The 22329-nt window shown below is 41.9% G+C and overlaps 1 protein-coding gene across 1 annotated transcript in view; it reads right to left on the bottom strand.

The window, feature by feature from the left end:
* Positions 1–22329, bottom strand: part of ttc9b (tetratricopeptide repeat domain 9B) — a 37151-nt gene continuing 14822 nt past the window's right edge. The window contains 2 exon segments of the mRNA XM_022221117.2: positions 1–4192; positions 6652–6834. Coding sequence (XP_022076809.2) covers positions 4098–4192; positions 6652–6834 — 278 coding nt within the window. The 3' untranslated portion in view covers positions 1–4097.

Below are 22329 nucleotides of genomic sequence, written 5' to 3'. Positions count from 1 at the left end.
TTTCACTTTGTTTGAAACTTTATTCATAATCTTCATTTACCAATCAATAGTGCATTCCTGGGCTAGCAGTTCAGTAAAACCAGTGATGGAGGCCAGTCGGATGTCTGGATGTTGAATGGAAAAAAGGCCTCCTGGGACCGAGGCGAGACAAAAACGCAGTCTTAGCCTTGCCGTCCCCAGCTTCATGTCCTTCATGTCCACACAGAAACAAACAGGATGGAGGCCTGTGGCTCCGGTACGAGTTCCTCAGAGTTCTCATCCGTTCCTGTGTTTACCGGCCGTCTTACTGTACAGAAACAGACGGGTCAGGCAAATGGTCGGTTGGATGGAGGGGTCGAAGGGCACTGCACGCTCTCTGGATCCCTCGACGAAAAGGGCATCAACAGAAATACCAACAAATACAGACACAGTCACGAAGCAGCTCCGTGGAACCGCGATAGTAAAATTCTCTTTTCTATGTCTCGCTTTGATAAAGTAATTCAATAAAGTAAAGCTTTTCACAACCATAAAACTTTCCATTTTTGTTATTTTTTTGTACATTTGTATCATATATTCACAAAAACTACTTTGACATTTGACAAACATTTACCTCAAATGACATCAAAGTAAAAAGAGCAAAAATAAATTAACACAGCCAGTAGTTTTGAACTTTTCCATCTCTATTTTTTTTTTGTGCTTTTAGTTTGTTTTCAAAGCTACACTGATGCAGAGATCCAGTGTCTCTGTCTCTATACGCACACACAGCATGTTGTCGGATCACAACAACAGCCTTGGAGTCATTAATCAAGACGACTCGTCGGCTAGAAACAAACCAGTTTTATGTGCAGCGAGTTATCCCTAGACAGTCGTAGCACACGTTGAGCTCGAATGACTTAGCACAGCGAGACAAAAACAAGATGGCAGACTGGTGCCATGGAGAGAGGACCATCGGGGAGGGAGACCTATCCTCGAGGGGCCCGTGGGTGAGGAGATTCAGCCCAGGCAGCCATGGAGACCAAGCCTGCAGGTGCTTGTCCTCGTTGTTGTGTTGATTTACCTCCTTTAGGGAAACAAGGAGTCATGGAAAGAAAATAGACGCAAGTCAAGAGCGAGGAGGGCTTCTGCAGATGATGTTTTCACCCTAATGGATTCAGTCTTCTGGTTAATGTTCATTAATTTTGGATCCGAAAGGTCTTTACTTTAACACTTCAAATAAGAATTACAGATATTACTGCGATGCCAATTATTCTATGCACTATATTGCTAAAAGTATGTGGACACCTTTGCATGAAGACCTGCAATGTCTAATAATAAACAGACAAATCAGTTATTATGGCAGAAATATGAATAATGGCGGGAAAAAAAGGAAAACTGGAAATATTTCCTCCTGTCACAATAAAAGCATTTTTTGGATTGTCATTTTAGTTTGATTGAGGAGTTTTTATTTTTGAAAAGCCACTAAGCTGGCTGTGTGATTGGCTGTTTTTAAAAAAAAAAAAGTATTTAGTACTTCTAACCTGCACTCTACAAACCACTTACTGTAATATTGTGTACTTTTGGTCAAACCCCCTTTTATAATCCTTACACTACAGCTTGCAATACGACATACAGAAATGTTTTTCCTGGTTTAATGTGGAACAGCTTGACTTGCCTACATAGAAACATCCACCACATCCGACATGTCGCCTCATTGCCGAACATTAATAATGATCTTGTGCCTGAATGCTGATCAAATTCCATCATCAAGGTTCCTAAATCTTGCGGAAATCCTATCATGGCAGCAGATTAACACCAGATTCAAGTACGGGTGTGCGCTCCTGTGTCCACATACTTTTGGTAATTTAGTGTATAATGATAAATTAGCTCAAAACTTATCTGCCACAGCTGCTTTCCTGGGGCTGACCTACTTCTCCCTCCACTGGAGCCTCTCTGTATCATGCTGGTCCCTTTAACGCATGGTGCCGTCTCTCCAGAGTCCCATTGACACACTTAGGTCCCCATTTACCTCATAGCAGGTCAATGAAATAAACAGGGAGGGGGGAAATCTTTTCCCAGCATCTTTCTTTGATTTGATTTCCTCTTCCACCTCTTTTTGAATTTCTTAAGCAGTGGAAGAATCCGTCACCTCGGCCAAGCCAGAAGGTGACTCTGAATTATTAAAGACCCCCTTTTTATTCAAGAATTATTTGATACCTATTCTACTGCTGTGATCACAGTCTGTCGCCACCTTCTGTGTTTATAAAGGGCAGAATGGATAAAACAGAGGTATGAGCAAACAGTTTAGTGGCAGCATGCCATGACAGAAAGCAATAGAGCAGATATAATCCCTATCCCAAACATCTGAAGTTACTCTCTGGAGCCGCACATTTCATGCAGGAGGTGGGCTTGCACACGAGAAAGAGGAAACTGGGTTTCATGGCATCAGAGACAAGGGAAATTCAGGTCATGCTTTCACAAATTATCAATCCAACCTTCTGTAGAACAGGGAAGGCAAAGTTACGCTCGTGGTAAAGCTATTAGAAAAGCAATATTTGCATTATCAATGATTCAGCTTCACAAGTCACAAGAGAAGCAGCGGCAGCGTTTGGCAGCTAGTAATGGACATCCACAAGCCATATCGTCAGTAGCGTCTAATGCTAATGTTGAGTGTTTTCTGTCCACGCAGCTGGGAACAATATTCAGAGATGTTTTTATCTATCAATAAACCGTAAGCAGGAGAAATCTCAAATGGCTCGCTCATGTCGAAGTGCACTAAAGCTGAGTGCTCCAAGATGGCGGTTTTGGACTGTCAGGACAGATGTGTGTGATTGTTTTCCCTGCACTAACGCTGCCCAGAGTCTCCTCGGTGTTGTATCGACGTCTGGGAAACTTCAGCATTAGCAATAAAAGGTTGGACCTCCGCTTTGGATTCGTCAAAGTGTTTTTTCTCACCGGGAAACTTTAGAGCGGATCTCCACCGAGCCAACGGCTGTTGATGGAAGTCCGGCCTCGTTGGCTATTTTCCGTTGTGACATCATTAATGGGAGGACAGAAGGTGTAGATAGGAGGGAGGGGCCTCGACAGTCTCAATGACATTAACACGACTCAGGAGGGGCAACGGATTCGAGACATGCCAGTTTCCACGATAGCACACCTGATTACAGCAAGAACCGCTGGAAAGAATTGTGTCTCTTTGCTGCACACGCAGATGCGATTAACGGCCGATCTCTTACTACTGAGTATGACAGCAAATTAAAAACCCTAATGACGGATTACAAACAATTGAATTAGCCCTTGAATTGAAAAAACAGTCTAGAAACTGAGATACATGGCATCCAGGAAAGAAAAGTGAGACAGCGGTAGATTAAGCACAGAGGCAGGTTTTTTTTTTCTCTACTAGCTGAAAGGTTTCTGGTGCTAGTCTGTCCCATAGTCTGGGCAAAAGGGGCCTGAGTGAGCCCTGATGGGTTTGGATGTACAATCAAATTGGGCTGTAGTCTTGATATGTGTCACACACACAACCCTTGCTATCCTCTAATTAAGCTTTAAACTGACTGCACACGCCAACACACACCCCCAGCCCTCCTCCCGGTGTGGTCGAGCTTCCCAATCCCCAATATTCTCCTCAAGAGTACGAAATAAGACGGAGAGAAAGAGAAGGCAGAGAGAAAAAGAGAGAGCAGAAACAAAAATGCATTTTATGTGTTTAAAACATTTACTAAATCACGCAAATGTCCATTATTATTCATATGTATGTTTTGAAGCTCCTTTTTCTTTCCACCACAATGACGGTTTCATATGAGTATAATACAGCATCCTCCTTGTTTTTTGTGGATTTTTCTTTTGTTTTTTTCATGTTTGCTTGCTGACTGCGTCTAGGGAGAGGAATCACAGCACCTGAGGGAGAAATGAGGGGAAAAGAGGAGCAAATAGGAGGAAAAAGAGGAGGGTGGGTTGCAGACAGCGCTTGATATGTGTCCCGTTTTTGTCCATCACAGGCGGGCGAATGGGTTTCTTCTGTCTGTGCTGCTGTCAGGAGTCAACAGAGGATTAGAGGAGGTGAAGAGAGGGAGGGTCACTGGAGGACAGCTCGAAGGGGTGAAAGGTCGGAGGAGTCGGGATGGTGAAAAGGTCGGAGGTTAGCCCTGGGTCTCTTTGCCGCTCTCTCGTTCCCGCTGTCCACTCTTGCTCATCTTCATCTCTGTCAGCTGGATGTATCGCAGCACGTTGGTGTCTGAGATGGAGAGAAAATTAAAGGAAGATGGAAATAAAGAGTCACTTTACTTCAATCAGTCCAATCATATTTGATAATTCGGGTAATTTTAGGATTCTTTTAGAAATAAAAACATTGCAAGAGAGAGTCTCAGACTTTTTTTTTGGTCCATTAAATATCAAATAGAGTTTAAAGCTTTGAACCACCCATGAGACAGACTGTGACCTTACAAAGTGTATTTCAAAGCAAAAAGAATATTTAAATGGCGGAGAAAATGTAAAGGCACAAGGCTAAATGTCAATGTTTCAACCTTTTCAGATCTAAAAGCCGCTGGCAGATTTGAAAGACATGTTATCTTCAAAAAAAAAATTGCCAAAATTACAAAATTTATCTTTGATTGTAGAAACATTTTTGACCTCCTGATGGTCCTTGAACTACTCATCTGTGATGTGCTGCTCTGTTGGGGAAACTAACTAAATCTAAGCTTAAGATGAAGCTTTGCATTTTCTTTTTTTAAAAATTCTTGTGCAAAATAAATAATCAATACCCTACAGAAGTAATTTTAAGTTCTCTTCACGTCCTGCCATGGTTGTGCTCCGTCCATATTTCATATTGCAGTGAAAAATGAGCCCACAGTCAAAAAAACTGACAGGAGTAAATAAAATACTCAGAGTTCAGAGGGTTAAACTGGGAATCACCTGCTAATCCCATGAAGATCTGCAGCCCCCATCAATTAAAACACACGGAGGAAATGACCAACATGTAAACACAAAGCTACTCTCTGATATTAAAAACTGAGCTTGCAGTTGCTGCCGTTGTTCCATTTTTGTTTCTCTAAACGGCCGAGCTTGTTGACTCTGATGCACGTGGCTCATCAGAGAACAGATGAAAAACTGTGGTGGAGCAGCTGCTACAGTAAATTACCCCACCACTGTTATCAACTCTGCAACTTTTCCAGTAGATTTAACAGCTTACACTGAAGATCATTTACGATTTGGGCATAAAAACAAAACTGAAATCAGACTTTAAGGTGTCAGCGGAGTTTTTTTGTACCTTCCACACGTACAAGCATGTATAAGATGACATGATATTCAGTCCACGAATCAGCAAAGATAAAATAAAACTGTATTCATCCCTCACCGGGGGAAACCCCAAAAGCATATGTGAGCCCCTTTCAGCTGATGCCATCTAAACCTAAAAATGTCGACTTAATGTCTGAACGAACACCCTGGTCACTTTTCCACAAAGGGCTCAACCAAAATCTCATTAAGGTGCACCACTTTCAACAGGTTACGCTGAATAGGAGCTGCTCAGGTGAGTTCAATTGTCCTACTTGGTAGCATTATTGAAACTAAAGGGCAACAGTCAAGCAATAAACACTATTAATTTCAAGCTATTCACAGCTTTTTTGGACAGCTTGATTGGATTTTTGTGTTTTTGTAGCTCCTGGAACCTTGGTGTTTACTCAGATCTCACATAAAGCAAATGTTCTCTCTCAGTCATCATTGTGGGTGTGTCTGGTAACATAAAAGGTCTTTTTAACAGTCAGACATCTAAAATAATCCCATCACTCTTGAAACCAATGGAGCAGAAGTTAAAAATGTTTCTAAAATGTGCTACTTGTCTTAGTTTAGCTTTAACATGGTATAGTTAAGATTAAACTTTCACTTCTCTACACTGCAGTGCAAAAAATCCTGCTTAAACATCCATCCATCCATTCTCTATACACCGCTTTATCCTCACTAGGGTCGCGGGGGGTGCTGGAGTCTATCCCAGCTGACTCGGGCGAAGGCAGGGGACACCCTGGACAGGTCACCAGTCTGTTGCAGGGCTACATATACAGACAAACAATCACACTCACATCTACGGGCAATTTAGAGCGATCAATTAACCTCAGCATATTTTTGGACTGTGGGAGGAAGCCGGAGTACCCAGAGAAAACCCACACATGCACAGGGAGAACATGCAAACTCCATGCAGAAAGATACCAGCCTGCTGGGATTTGAACCGGGGATTTTCTTGCTGCAAGGTGAAACTTCTAACCACTACTCCACTGTGCCTGCTTAAACATGTATATTTTATTCCAATTTCACATTTAAAAAAAATCTTTTATACTACATTTAGCAGGAGGGATAATGCACAATACACGTAGTACACATAGAGCTAAAAAGATCCTTTTCATCTGTTGTTTCTGCAGATGTTACAAATGAGATTCAGTTGCAGTAACTCAAACTTTACACTTAAAAATAATAAGCTAAAATGAGTCAGGTGATAAAATATCCATCATTGTAGAACGTAAACTCCTCCCATGTTACTCAAACCCAATTAATTCCCACCTTGCAGCTCAAGTGTGCATCTAATATTACAGTATGTTGAATTGCCAAATTGTCTCCAGACACTGTATGTTGTGTTTTTTAAATCTGGGCATTAAGCTTGTGCTCTGAAAGTCCACTAACACCTACAATAATACACATTGTCACCTGTGGGTTCGCGGTTCTTGGCGTCACGCAGGTAACGTAGGGCACATTCGTAGTCACCCAGGTGATAGAAGGCGATGCCGGCCCGGTACATGGCCTTGAAGTGGTCTCTCTGATGGCTCAGCACCTTCAGACAGTACTCCTTCACTCTCTCGTAGTTTACCAGCTCAGACTGCAACAGACACGCTGCGGGAAGAAGACGAGCAGGTCAGTGGTTTGAAGATGATTGAAGATAACATCATGGTCATTTACAACTTTTGCCTCATTCTGTCCGTGCAAACACCTCGAGTCTCATTTAGGGGACTTTAAACGAGCTGCACGTCCCAGGATTGGAAAACAAAGACGGGGATATTTTTGCTGACATCTCACTCTGTGTCTTTTAATAGAGCCACAGTGAAATTTAGCCTCCACAGTACTTCCTCAGGGTGGCAGTGAGTGGACTATAAATAGCCAGCACTAATGTCTCACAGTGTAGAGAAAACACAAAAAGTCGTGCAAGCAGTTTGAGCCTCGGGGCAGGAGAGCAGCGTCTCTGTATGCTGCTGTTGAACTCCACATGCAAATTAGAAGAACATGAGGGTGAAGAAATGCTGTGAGGATGTTTCAGTCTTATGCCTTCGACTTATCAGATGGCTTGTGAGGGCAGCAGGAGGGGAGACAAGCAGAAGGACACGAGGATCATGCAGAGAAACAGTGAGATTTCTTGATACTGTCGAGATCAAGCAAGCTAAACTTCAACAGACATAAAGTGAAGTCAAGAATCAGGCTTGTATTTCATTGTAGTCATCACATCCTATAGATCGCTGCGGCATTTCTCAGCAGCCACAAGATCAGCTAAGGTCAGAGTAACTTCATTTGTAAAGACACACACACACACACACACACACACACACACACACACACACACACACACACACACACACACACACACACACACACACACACACACAGCTTTTAGTCCACTAAAGCTTTTAAACGCCTGCTGATGGCTCAGATATCTGATCACTCAAACACTATTCCTCTGGTGATCACAACCACTTGCATCCTTTTTTCCTCCCATCACTCCTCCTGCCTGTGACTTCATCTATCTGGTGATGTATCAAAAATAATTTCCCCTCCTTCCCACAGTCATACCTCCCTGATCCAGCTCCTTTTTCATCCTTCCTCTTTCCTCCCAGTCTGTCCTTGACACACAGACAGCTCTGTGAATAGCATGAGTCAGGAACAGTTAGCTGGGAGGCAGCGGGTGAGTCAGGAGTGAGAGACGGAGAGGGGAGAGGCAGGGATGAAGGGAGGAGGAGGCATGAATGTGCGGAAGGTTGTGGGATTGAAGTAGAGGAGAAATGGTGAGACCAGTGGGAGATTAGGGGGTGAGGAGAAGGTGGGAGTGTGTTAAAAGCAGTTAGTGGCTCTTTACTCACCATCTCCCCCGAAACCTCACAAAAATACTGACAAAAAAGCCAATACAGAGTGAGAAATGGTCAGAGGCTGAGTTTTTTTTAATCAAATGAGAAGGACTAATGAACACAAACACACACATATACACACTCTCTGGCCTTGCCTGTCAACAACTCAACTCCAAAACACTAAATAATTCATCAGAGACATCAAGGAATGAACACGTTCAATAGCAATCGATATGTTTTTAGTATTTAGTGGCTGTAGTTGTGTACGTCTCACAGATGTAGTGCAGGCAGGACGTTGTGTGTACTCTTTGTGTTGTCTAACAGCACAGCTGCAGACTTGAACTTTACTCCCGCACAAGCAATTAAAATAAACATTTTAATTTAGCCATCCTTAACGCTACCTCTATCCCCTTTAGAAAGCTGCATCACGGAACGTATTTTAATGTTTTAAATGCTCTTTAGTATTATCCATAACATCGCATTACAATCATTATAATCCCTTTTAATCTTCTCAATAGATGTCCTCCCTTTTGTTCTTCCTAAATCTATGGTTTATAAACAATTATATTTTAATAATATGGCACATCTCCTCTGTGGTGATTCTGTGGTTACTCAAAAACTGCACTTTAGTACAATTTTTAGGTACTTTTAATTGAGTTTTCCCATTTAAAACTGTTACATATTGTATTTGTCCGATAGCTTCAGCTACTTTTAAGACAAAGATTTTATACAGCGTAACATTTTTTAAAAATATATAACACGCCGTTGTTTTTGATGAAAAGCAGGTTGTAGCCGGGTCACATTTCAGACACAACTAATAAGGATTATTCCCTCTAATCTTCAAAGATCAGTCAGTAATCAAATGATCCAACATCTCACCAAAAATCAAAGATTAGAGAAAAAGTTCAACTACTGAAAAGAGATTTGTGTGTCAGAATTTTAACAATGTGATGACTCCTCAGATTCATCTGCTGCTCGGTACATAAATAAGTAGTTTAAGAAGAAGTACTTTAAACTATTTCCACCTGCAGCAGCAACAACAATAATATGCTGCTGACACACTGATACCTCACTATTAATAATCTAGTGAGATAATAATTTATTCATAAGAGGTACCAAAAGCTACTTTTACTTTACAATTTGTTCCTAAAATTTATAGTTTTACTTAAATATGGCTTTTCATGCAGGGTCTTGCTTGTAATTGATTATTTTTCGGTGTTTTTACTGTAAGTGAAAGATTTTAATATCTTCTTCCACCACTGCAGTTTCTTTCTTTTGCTGCAGAAGACATTTTGGCTTGTAATAAAAAAAAACACAACAATAAAAATGACAAATAGTGTTCTAGTGTTGCACAAGTATCCTGGTTATAATAATCTCTGTCTCAGAAACTTGGATAAGGAATCAAAAACACGTCAGCAGGCAGATCATCAGACCGTCCTGACAGGTATGGTCGTACATTCATACGAATGACTAGGTTCCATGTAAATGCCGAATTCTAAATATGATACTAATGAACATGTAAATATGGTTGGTGTGTCAGTGAGCCTGAAAATCAGTCATCATTCATTTTACAATCAACTCTGTGAGGCTTTAAAAAAACACCAAAAGAAACCATTTGCCAGAGCCAGAAAACAGAGAAAGAACAGAAAAGCTTGTCAGATCTTTAACTTTCAGTCCTTGAACTAATCATGTGTGACATGAAGTTCTGTCATCAAAACCGCCATATTCTACATGTCTCACTTAAAAAAATCACCAAAAATAAGTCACTTTCTCTAACCACATTCCATAAAAAAAGCTAAAAAATTCAGCACTCAGGAACTTTTTGGGCAAAATGAAGTCTGTGTTTACAATGAGACATGTACAGAAACTAATAAAAAATGTAAATATTTGAATATCTAAAGCTACCATTGGAAAATTGGAAAACGTTGTACATGTTAATTCCTTCCAATAAATTCATCTTTTGGTCTATCGTTTTATGATTTATGCAACAGGAGGAAACTGTCTGTTTGAGGTTCAGAGAATTTTTTTTTACAAGTCAACATGTGAAAATATCTTTTGATAAACATCTGTTACCAAAGGACGGTGGCATCATATTGTACAAAATTCCGCCAAGGATAAGCTGGAAAATAACACATCTGAACTCTCCTTATATATTTTCCTAAAATTGTTTTCAAATGTTTGCTTTTTTCCTTCTGTTAAACTCTTTAAGTTGTATTTTCTGCAAACGCTGTGTAAAATGCATGGATTCTGTCATGGTTACACACAGACACACACACACATTCTTTGATAGTAAAAGGAACAAAGTGAGCCTAACAACCCTCTTATTTTCTGTGAGGCTCGTGACTCAGCCCGGAGCGGAGCGTCAAGGTCGATGCTGCTTCCCGTCTTCTGCGCTCATAAGTCTGCTCAGCCGGGTACAGCAGGGATTCACCTCAGATGCCCTCTACATCCCCGTGCACACCTTTTTCTACACACTCTACTCCTCTATTTGTTTTTACAACCGCCCAGCAACAACATGACTACTCTCATCCCTCCACACAGACATCCATCATCGCCCTGCAGCGGTGGACGGGAGTGGAGCTTTCAGAGGATTCAGTTACAGTCCATAATGGCTTAATGGCTGACGCAGTTAGAGAGTTCTCCGACGCACTAACAAACGCACACACACACTGACAACACACGCAGTAGCTACAAATAACACGCAACAACAAATGCGGCTACAAACGTGGGTGAAAGCCAGGGTTGGGTATCATGACACAACCAACTCAGACTCACAAGCAGTTGATGTGAAATGACAACTCCCAAAAAGACACTGCATAAACACATGCACACAAAAGCAGCGTGCACAAGTGATGACTGGCCGGCCGCACCCTCCTGGCCCATTAGGCAGATAGATGGCATGCCAGAGGAAATGTAGAGTGTGGTGAGATGCATTAAGGGTGCGATAATGACGGGATCATCAGAGCAGGGTGGACAGACAGACAGACAGACAGAAGCCTGATAAACACAGCCGGGCTAAATCTCTGGAGCCAAGGTGTCCCCATCGGTGACTGTTTGTGTCGTGTATGATAGCAGAGATCAGACAGCGGCTGCCACAGATACATGAAACGAGTTGGGGAGTATTTAACAAGGGAGGGAAGCAGAGAGAACTAAATTCTGCGACAAAGGACTTCCTCCTCTTTGCTTTTTGTCATGTAAATTACCGATTAGGTGTACTTCTTAAGGGCTCGAAAGGGAAATTATACAATGATTTGGTTGAACTGGTCACAAGGACAGCTCAGGATCCCTTGGAATTAATTCGTTTTCAAGCCTCGTCTCTCAAAAACACAATATCCTCACAGAACGGAGAGGAAAGGAGGAAAATGGAGGAGAAGTGTTGTTGTGGAAGAGTCAGATTTTAGCTTAACTGGGTAGTTTTGTCTCCTGGATGAAAGTCCTGTGCTGTCCACACCGATTGATTCTGCATTTCTGCTAAAGGTTCACCACCAGTCTGTGTGTTTTAAGGACTGTACAGCTGTGGATGACAGGGTGGTGAAGGGGCACGGAGCACAGCTGGTGTTCATGTGTGAAACTGGTGTTTGTGTCATTGTATGATCAGTTTAGTCCCAGTTTCTTGTGTTTTTCTGTCTATTTGTTGTCTCATGTTTGTCTCTCTATAGCTGCCTTTACTAAGTATGCATTGTTTCAAGCTGTATGGCTACAACTGGGGCGTACTACTTTGTCATATTATTGCGCTCTAAACTTTCAGTTTTCCATTCCAGTCTGTGTGCAAAATGAGCTTTCATCTGTCTATGAGCTAAAGTTTGTTTATTGTGATACGACTGTGCAGACGATTGTGGGTAAGAAAAGCATGTTGGCTTCCATACTGCAGAAAAACAACCAAATGTACGACCACATTTAAAATACTATATATTGGGGCATTTTGAATCTTTTTCTGACACACTAGATATGATGAAAATATGGAAATTAGCTGACTCACCTGAGACTCATTCACTGAACACCTGCTGCAATACTTAAACCTTCCACTCATCACTTCACTCTACACCAGACTTTTCTACCTGCTGTCATGGTCGTATCGTCAGCCAAATGTCTAAGCTGCATCTGCTTCTTTGTGTTATAGCTTCTCTGTGCTTCAGGTAGACGTCTGTCCAACTCTCCAGCTCACTCATCTCGCAAAGATTCTGTCAGCAACTCGTGTGCAGCTCCAACTCCAAAAAATGCCAAGCCACATGTAATGTTAATAGTCACCAGCCCTCAGACGGCGCCACCATCGTTCACCAGCAACAGCCTGTCGTCTCTGGATTCCCTCTCTGTTTTCTGCATTTGTTTTCAGTGATGACCTACCAGTATTGCCGCATCATACAAACCAAATAACGGCACTGAGACTAGCACACGTTCAAAATCCAGAGTGCAGAGTGTCAGAGATGTTGGTTTTAGTTGTTTTAGTTGAGTGCTGTAGTTAACAAGTTGACTTAGATGCTGAAGATCTTTTGTCACTTTTATTGTCAGCACAAGACTTCATGTGAAAGGAGATGTAAAAAAAAAAAAAAAGCGGGCTTAGGATCTGTATTTCACTGTTGTGTAATGGGACAGCCTGGACTGATTACAACTACTAAATAATCCAAAATGATCAAATTATCATACATTATGGACTTTTTTGGCAAAAAGTGATCATGCAAATATGATAATTAGCATATATCTAGCATCTCTCACAGAGTCAAAATTAAAGTTTGCATTTTTATTGACCATAGAATGATCTTTAACCAGGTTTTTTGGTAGCCTAACCTTTACCTTTGCCATAGTTCATGTGTGGTAACTGTGATCTTTATCTATTTTTAACCACACAGCAGGAGCCATGAACAGATACTGCAGCAATTTGAAAAATACTGGCACTGTGTATATAAAGGTGTTAGGCCTGCCTCTGCAAGCTCTAGGTAGGGCCCTCCTTCCCTGTGTATTTGCTTTTTTCTAGGTGTGCTGGCTGGTGCTTTGACAGGTGAGGGCAATTCTCTGCAGGCTATCGGCAGAAGCAGGAGCAGGTGCACCAGTATCAATCAGCCCACCTCAGCACACAATATAACCAGACTCCAGTCACCTCTCAGACGCCTGATTGTGAACTCTCTCACGGTTAGTTCATTATTAAGTTTCTGCAGCCTTTATTCCTGATCAAATCCCAGTAACCCTGTTCTCTGCTCTTTCTCAGTTTGGATGCCACCTGCTCCTGCTACTCTTCTGTCTGGATCCTCGGATTCATCTTTGGCCCAAATCCACTCCCCTCTGGACTTGTCGCCTGGTTCATCTCCGTCATCGCCACATAACCCAAACCCTTTGCCTTCCCCTGTCATCGCAGCCTCCGTCTTTCAGCCCCCTGGACACCCTAGCCTTCAGCTCCTAGTTCCCCAGTATATGCCAGTAGCAGTGCCTCAGTCTGAGCAGTCTCAGGTCAGGTTTTTTGTGTGTTTGCAGCCTACCGAGTATTATAGCCCTGAGTTTAAGCTATTTTGACTTCTGTCCACTTTTTGTCAGTGCTTTTTTTTTAGTCTTTTTTAGCCTTTAGTCTCAGAATTAGAAATGGTAGCCTTTAGTTCTTGTGGTTATCATAGCATTTTGACTCTCTGTTCCTGACCAGAGTTATCTTGAGGTACTGTAGCTCTGTTTTCTTGGAGCATTTCACGTGTTGTAGTATCCATTTGAGAAGTTTCTCTAGTTTACTTAATTGAACTATTTTTGAGCGCACTTTAGTTTGGTTGTTTTAGTTGGTTTTCCCTTCTCGCATTCCTTCCCAGGTGTTACTTGCAGTGAGTTTGTGTTACTTTAGTTTGTCTGCCTCTAGAGGCAGCATAGTTTTCCCCAATCTAGTTCCCTTAGGTCCTGAGTCTTAGTTTCTGGGGTTGAATAGCTGGGATTTGTAGTTCTGTTTGAATTTATTGTAAATAAATTGTTTTAACTGCATCTGCCTTTCTGTTTTAATTTCCTGTGCCTGAGCTCTATAACAAAAGGTTATCACTGAATCACTGTCTGATGGTGCAAGTAGTTCACCTGTAGACCTGCAACTGGTTACAGACATGAAGCAGTAATTAGATAGATATAACTTTATTGATCCCTTTGGAAAGTTCCTCAGGGAAATTGTAGTTCCAGTACCAACATAGCACAAACAGTACAAGATAAAACACAGAAAGAAAAGAACACCTGAAATAAAATTTAGTGCAAGATAAAAACAGTCAAAGTCAATATATAAATAGGAACAAAGTTAAAAAGTTAGTGGAATGTGTTAATTGCACTCTCCCTTGGCATTCCACATGTCCTGCTGGGCATTATAATGCACTATACCAACAGTGTCAGCATCCCCCATCCCCTCCTCTCCCTGTACCCCTCACCCTCCCACTGAGTGCAGAGTTGTACAGTTTGATGGCTCGGGGGATAAAAGAGTCCTTAAAATGGTTGGTCCTGCAATTGGGGAGGAGCAGCCTGTCACTGATCAGGCTTCTCCGTGCTCTGATGACCGTATGCAGAGGGTGGCTAGCATCATCCATGATGGCAAGTAGTTTGTTCAAAGTTCTCCTCTCTGTCACTGTCACCAGGGAATCCAGCTTCATGCCAACAACAGAGCCAGCTCGCCTGACCAGCTTCTCCAACCTATTTATGTTCTTCTTTGATGTACTGTTCCCCCCCCCCCCCCCCCCCCCCCCCCCCCCCCCCCAGACCACCACAGCATAAAACAAAGTGCTGGCTACCACAGTCTGGTAAAACGTCCACAGGAGTTTCCTGCAGACGTTGAATGATCGCAGCCTTCTCAGGACGTACAGCTTACTCTGGCTCCTCTTGTACAGGTAGTCTGTATTGCATGCCCAGTCCAGCTCTTTGTCCATCCACACACCGAGGTACTTGTAGCTGCCTACGATCTTGACCACATCATCCCTGATCGATACTGGGTGTGGACGCGGTCTGGACTTCCCAAAGTCTATAACCAGCTCCTTAGTCTTTGAGGTATTAAGCTTCATTGGTCATGAATTTGCAATTGCTATTTTATTAAAACATTTTCAAGCAACAAGGAAAACAATCTCTGCTTCAAGCATTTTAAAAGTGAGCATTTGCTGCTTTTCTTTGTCATATAGTAAACTGGATATCTCTAGGTATTAAAAAGCCACATTTTCCATATTAAATTAAGAGCCAAAAAGATGAGAATTAAGACAGTGGCTCACCCTGAAGTTCGAGTTTTTTGTGAAAGATAATTCTACAAAACAGACATGGTTTGCTGATTTGAGTGTGGGTTAAAAAAGCAGCATTTTTATGAGCACATCTGTAACGAGAGGACGAAAAATGAGTTTGCACAAAGGAAACAAGTGGTGCAGACAGACTTGTCTAAATGAGAAGCGTCATGTGAGGACAGGGACAAAAGAACGGGCTGAGGCTGCGACGCTTCAGTGTCACTGTAATATCTCTCTCTTTCTGAGAAATCTCACTGCCAGATTTGAAGAGGGGCACAAGTAGACAAAGCACAGGAAATTGGAAAAAAAAAATGCATTGGATGATGCATTTTAAATATCCAAAACGGAAAAAACGCAACAGGTGCAAAGCAGCTGTGGAGTGCGAGAGTGTGAAAGTGTGTGTTCATGCATCCCCCCCCATACATGTGATTGTATGCATGTGTTTCCACTGCTTGAATGTTGACGTCGAGGTGTGCTGAGTGGGAGTGGTTGACACATGCTCAGGAACCCCGCTGGTTCGCCTGAAGCATCATGTCTTAAAAAAACAAAAAAACAAAACAGAGCCTGTATGGAGACACGCTTTCATTTAGCAGACAGAGCGCCGAAGCCTGGGAGGAATAAAAGAGAGAGATAAAAAAGACACGGAGCTGAAAAAAGACATGACAGACAAGGGGCGAGGGAGGACAGAGATAGAGACGGCACCGACGTCAAGAAACAGCCGAGGGAAAACAATGGTAGGATCTCTGTTTGAGAGTTACAAGAGGACAAGAGGAGGGAGATAAATGCAAGACGAAGCAGACAGAGTGAGTGTAAAAGTGCCTCTTTGTCTATCACTTTCCTATTTTTCGGCACTCATTTGCAATTTGCCTGAACCCTGCTGCCTTTTCTGTCTCTACATCACCTCCTTTTTCCCTCCGGACCAGTTTCCCTCCCTCCATCTCTGTCTCGCCTCCTCTCCATCACACCAGGCGTGACACCACGATCCGGCTAATTTAGAGCCACTGGTGGCTCTGGTGATTAGTGTGCTGTCCATCACCTTGTAATTAGTTCTGCAGGAAGATAATGGCAGATGGAGAGACCCATCACTCACACACACACTCCTCATTTCCTCAGATAGCTCCACAACGGCCTCCATCTTTGACACTCCTCCATTTCTTCCTACATGTGCTCTCCTCTCACCTTTCACTACTGCCTCTCCTTTACAAACTACACGCTGCTGCAACAGATTGATTGTAATGAAGCGTGCATGGTCACCATCACGAAACCGCCTCACATTTTGGAGCAAACTCGGCTCCCGCGCGCTGACGTCACGGCTCTCGGACAGCGTGGCCGGCCTCTCCAGGCCCTCTAAGAATAGCTCCACCCAGAGCGATTTTGCAAATGCCTTTTGCTGTTATTGAGAGGGACAGGGCTGCAGCTCCTAACTCGCCTTATCACAGCAGCTCGTCTCCACTGACATTACAGAGCATTTATCAGACAGCACCTGCAACAACATCCCCAAAATGTCCTCAGAACATTGCAGCCATAATGTTCCACCTTCGTTACTGCATCACGTCACAGGAACAAAGAAGGTTCTGTCATATGAGGTCGGGGTACCATCATGAAAATGTTTAAGGAATGCTGCATTGAAAACTTCCTTCCTTTGCTATTATTGTAAAAATGTTTAATAGACAAATGTTCAGTAATGTGTTTCCTCAACAAAAAGGCAAAAAGTTCCATCTTTAATATATCACATTACAGGAAGAACATTCTATCATCTGAGGTCTGGATAACATCTTGAAAACGCTTTTTGAATACCGCATTGAAAACATCCGTTTTTTTCCATCTTTGTGAAGAGTTTTATAGTTAGAGGATCAGTAATGTGTTCCCTGAACCAAACTGAAAAGTTAAACCTTTATTATGTCACATCACAGGAACATTACAAAACATCCTGTATAAAATATCTTTTCAGACCTCAATAACACCTGGAAAACACTGTTTGAATGATGGTTCTGGATTGTTCCTCCTTTGTTTTCATGGAATATAACATTTAATTTTAACATGTTCTCTAAAAACTTATTATAATTTGTAGCTGATTTTAGTCAGTGTTGTGAGAACATTCCCTGCCAGCCATGAAAGGAGAATTTACTGGTAAAAATATCTAGTTTTTCTACTTTTCCCCTATCATCTGTCTTTTCAGCCCTTTTCCTCGCCTGTAGAATATATTCTGCACCTTTGTCTCTCTTTGAATCTCATATTTCACAGGTTTTTTTCCACACTTCTCTATTCTGTTCCTATCTGCCTCTCTGGTCTGCTCGTCCTGCTGCGATGCTAAATGTCTCCTGGGATCAATAAAGCCAAATATGATCATCTCTTATCTCTTCTTGAATACAGTCTAGAAAAAACTGCCACTCCCACAATGCAGCAGACGGTGGGTGTTTTAACTTCTGTGTCTCTCTTGTATCACTCAAACTGTGACACACGGAATATAAAATAGGCACTTTTCCCCTCAGAGGAAATGTACATAATGACTGCTGTGATTTATTATTACGCTGAGACGCTAAAAGCTCATCTTGTCATCAAATAACATTTTACTTAAACAAGCGGAGCAGATGATCTCTTTGATTGTGTGCCACCGTGGCGGGGAGACTAATGCAGCTCCATATGGTGTCAGAAACACCCTCATGACTGCTCGATCTTATGTGTGTGTCGGAGGCTTCCACAGCGCCGTGACCGTCCGTACAAATAAGTAAAAGGGGAGAATTTATGTGGATTTTGGAGGAGAAGAGATTTGATTTGGACAGAAATCTCCATCACATTCCTCCATGAGTGTAGTTTGCTCTTCTTCACTGAATTTTTATTGGATTAAAGGATTAGTTCAGCATTTTTGAGGTTTCCACTTACTCGCTTTCTTGCCAGAAGTTAAAACGAGACGATCGATACCACTCTCATAAATATGTGTTCAATATAAGGTCACAGCAGCCTGTTAACTTGGCTTGTGCTGCGACTGTGTCTTTTTTCAGACTTTTATTTATGAGCAACTGATGTTCACGTCATATCTCCAGTAGTTTTTCTGTCGCTATCAGAAGCTCCTGATTTCTCCCACTTGGTGAAAAGAGCGGCTAAAGTGTCGACTGAAAAAAGCCTACAAACTGTTTCATGTAAATAGATTCCAAAATTAACACATACAGTCTAGTGCTGTACACCAGATTGCAGTTGATACAACTAATTCAACTTCCCTGTACCAGGAGCAAACATATCTGATATCAAACCACAACTTGGTGCCATTTTTTGAAGGCTGCAGAGCCTGTTGATATTGCTATCATTAGAACAGATATAACAATTAATTAGAGGGTTAGAGACACTTTTTTGTGAAACCTTGTGTATATTTGAACTTTTTGTATGTTACTAGTTGTCACGGTGTCAGCTGACTGAGGAGAAAAATGAATGTTAAAAGACATCAGAATGATGAGTGGCCTTCAATATGTAAAACTGGAGTTGTCACACTTACTGTCAAACCACCACTTGACTCTGCAAAAGTCAAAATATTTGTTTAGAAACTCTCATTCATCCTTAGATTTCTATTAAACCCACAGCATTTGTCGTGCCCCCCTCTGGAAACCCCTGAGTTCTCTCACAACACCCACACAGCCTGTCATGCCTGGAAACTGCTGGTTCATCAAGTGTATTTGCATGGATTACCCACCACAGGCCTTGATCCTGGGAGTGAAGGGAAATCAAGTAACCAGATTATTCTGTTAGATCTCACAGAGAGCAAAGTGCAGGGGGAAGCTTTTTAAAACCATGGAAGCCACTAAAATCCACTCCGCTCACTGTTTATTGTTCAAGCTCTGATATTCCTCCAGACAGGGGAGTTTTCAACCTTCAGCAGATGAGAGCAGATGTCTACTTCTAACACTTACACCACACACCCTTGTCTTCAAACTCCAACTCATGCATCCCAAATGTCCTGGCAGCACCTGACTTCCACCTTACTTTGTCAGTTTGCACTCTCTTACATTGCTCCGCACGCCTAAAATAGTCGCTGACTCAGGATTAATGCTCATCTGCTTAAATATTTATACAAGTGAGGAAGCTATCTTCTCCATGACTTCACCAAGATGAAATCATTTAGCGCTCTCCGCTGCACACGGCAATTTCCCGATCTCTCTTCATCTCTCTAATGTGAGCGGTGGGTCTTCGTGAGGTTTCTTGATGCCTTCAGAGAAAGTAAAGAGTAGTTCATGTTGCTATGATTTTATTTGGCTCATTTCAGCCGATGCATATTTTATCCTCGATTTTCCGCGGGCCAAATGAGGAACTGGAGCTTTCTATATTGCATTTACTATCATGAGTAAAAACAGGCTTCCAAATAGTAGATAAGTGCAGTTTAATACACCATAAAAGAGACTTTTATTGAGGTTTTATTTGTAGTTGAACTCCCCGACGGGGATATAATTTTGTTGTGGCCTGGAGCCAGGCCATTATCTGGCTGTGATGTCATCTGTGACACTGGGCAGACTCTTGTCTTTAGCTCAGCAGGTCTACTGTCAAACACATTGCTTCTATTAACTCTGACCAAACACTCTCAAGTCAAACATTGTTTAGTAAGATCGACTCTGTGTTTGCTCATCCTCACGCACTCCCTGTATTTTTCCACTGTTGTTTAGATAATCTATGTACAGGAGCTGTGAGAAACATCTTCTGTGCATTATAGTGGCCATAAGACGGATGAGAGAGATGGAAAGGTCAACAGTGAAAACTGCCAAATGGGTTGGCTCCGAATCTTATGGAGTCAGGTTTAATCTGCGAGGTAGTAAAGCTTCTTCACTAAGTACCTGTAGTAAATTAATGGCTAAGGCATGCACTTCCATCATTTCTAAAAACGAAGCAGGCACTTGTTGGCAGCCAAGATGTGTTTAGAAGCCTTCATAACACCGAGTCTGCAGAAAACACAGTATGGAGATCATCCAGCAGGAATATGGATCAGGACTTAGGCCAAACAGTTTGTACCATCCAGTGCCAAGAGGCAAAAAAAGCAAGTGAAAAGTAGGTTTTCAGAGCTTTTTCTACTGAAAACTGAACTCACAAGACCAACAAGATTTAATTAAATCAACAAGGCTACAAATATCACGTGCATTCCCATTCAGGTGGTTAAAAATGTAGGAAAACCTCATGTATCAAGCAGAACTAAATGTGACAAATCGCAGTGGTAAAAGGATTACTCATGACATAAAAACAGTACGGGACTGAAACTGGTCACAGAAAAGACAAAAATGAAGAAAATGTCGGATCTTTGTGAACTGAATGAATCCATGAAGTAAACAGAAATAACACATTCCCATCACATTTTACACATGGGCTGGTTTGCTATTTTTTAGTTCCACTGTTTATCTTAAGGAGTCCAACCAATTTTTGTTTGAATTCAAACTTTACTTGTTTACTCAGAGATACTATGTACTACTGTGTTGTTCATACAAAAGGTCTGCTGTTGTATTTACATTTTATTTGTTCCTATTTCATGTTTATGTCTCATCTGATTGCATCTTATTTAACTGAAATACTGCGTGTAAAGTGTAACTTATTATGAAAGGTGTTACATAAGTCGAGGTACCGTTATTATTAATAATAATTCCTTACTCACAGCACACTGTAACTTATCATGGATTGACACCTACGTAACACAAATGAGTCAGCACAGAACATGACTGCACGACTTTCCACTGCTATGTTGTTGAACATGGATGGATAAACAAGGTATTATGGGAGGTTTAGGATGTTGTGGGTCCTCTTTCTTTTTCTCTAGATAAACTGCAATTAAACATATGCACGAGCAGGTTGAAGCACCTGAAGCTACAATATGAGATTCACAAATCAGAGCTAATATCCTGGGATGATAACTGGACTGTTTTTCATGGCTGTGCCATGAAACCAATGAGGCTCAAAGCTCCTTAAAGCTGCTGTCCGGAGTTTGAATCGCAGCGTCTCCCAAAACGCTGTTGGTCCCACCCTCCCTCCCTCTGATTTCGCCCCTTTATTTGTGCACGTGCGCAGTACATGAGAGGAGTGCCCGGAGTGCTGCAGCATCTTGCCTGTTTTGCTGTTTTCCCCTCTTCTGCATTTAGTACATTTAGTAAATAATAAAGGAATTACGTTAGAATGCTGTATTGAGTCTAACTTGTCCTAATACCAAAATAACATGAATCTGCTAGGACGAACGAGTAAAGTTTCAATATGTGATTACACTCGTGTATCCCTCTCGATGACGTTGTTTATCAAACTTAGTGCATTTACGCGTGTATATGTGTTAGATTGTTTATTTATTTCTATCTAGAGTTCAGAATTGCATGACTCCTCTGACGAAGACTATGTCCCAGACGCCCCAACATCTTCCTCCAGAGGTCGGGCATCTAAACGAAGCCGTCAGGCGGGCTATGGAGGCCGTGGTCGGGGAGCGACGCGAGCACCCCGAGCCAAAAAACGTCCTGCAGTCTCTTGGCCTGACAAGCCGTGGGATTGGTAACTTTTCTGGAAGTTACTGATCCCTGATGCTCTCTCCTCCACAAGCAAAACAAATGTGCGCGCGGTTGCGTAGCTCGCCCACCTCTGCATGGGCTTGCTTGCTGTGCGCGTAACCGTTGATTGACAGCATGACAAAGCTGAAGCTCGAACTTGATTGGTCGGCAGCGACCGGCGCTTTTTGGAATAACATGGGGGTCTATGAGAGGAAGGCGGAGCTCAGGAATAAATTTTCATATCGCGTTATACGAACATTATATTATAGTATCGAACTAGACTAACACACTTAAGCTTTATTAAAAAATGATACATAAATTGAAAACAAACGGAAACTCTGGACAGCAGCTTTAAAACTGAAGGGAACTGCAGATTCTGGTGAGTTTCACAACAAGAAAACCATTTTATATACATGTGATCCTTTGATCTACTGGTAATACTGAGGGTTTTTTATTATAGCAGGTTTAAATTTCATATTTTAACAAAAAAAAAGTGTTTAATCTTCCTGTTTTTTTCAAAATCTGGTGGGAATCAAATCTGGTAAACTTCCACTGAGGACGGCCCTCAGCGCT

Source organism: Acanthochromis polyacanthus, chromosome 13, assembly GCF_021347895.1.
Source record: "Acanthochromis polyacanthus isolate Apoly-LR-REF ecotype Palm Island chromosome 13, KAUST_Apoly_ChrSc, whole genome shotgun sequence".
Lineage (NCBI taxonomy): Eukaryota > Metazoa > Chordata > Actinopteri > Pomacentridae > Acanthochromis > Acanthochromis polyacanthus.
This window is presented reverse-complemented; position numbering and strand designations above follow the sequence as displayed.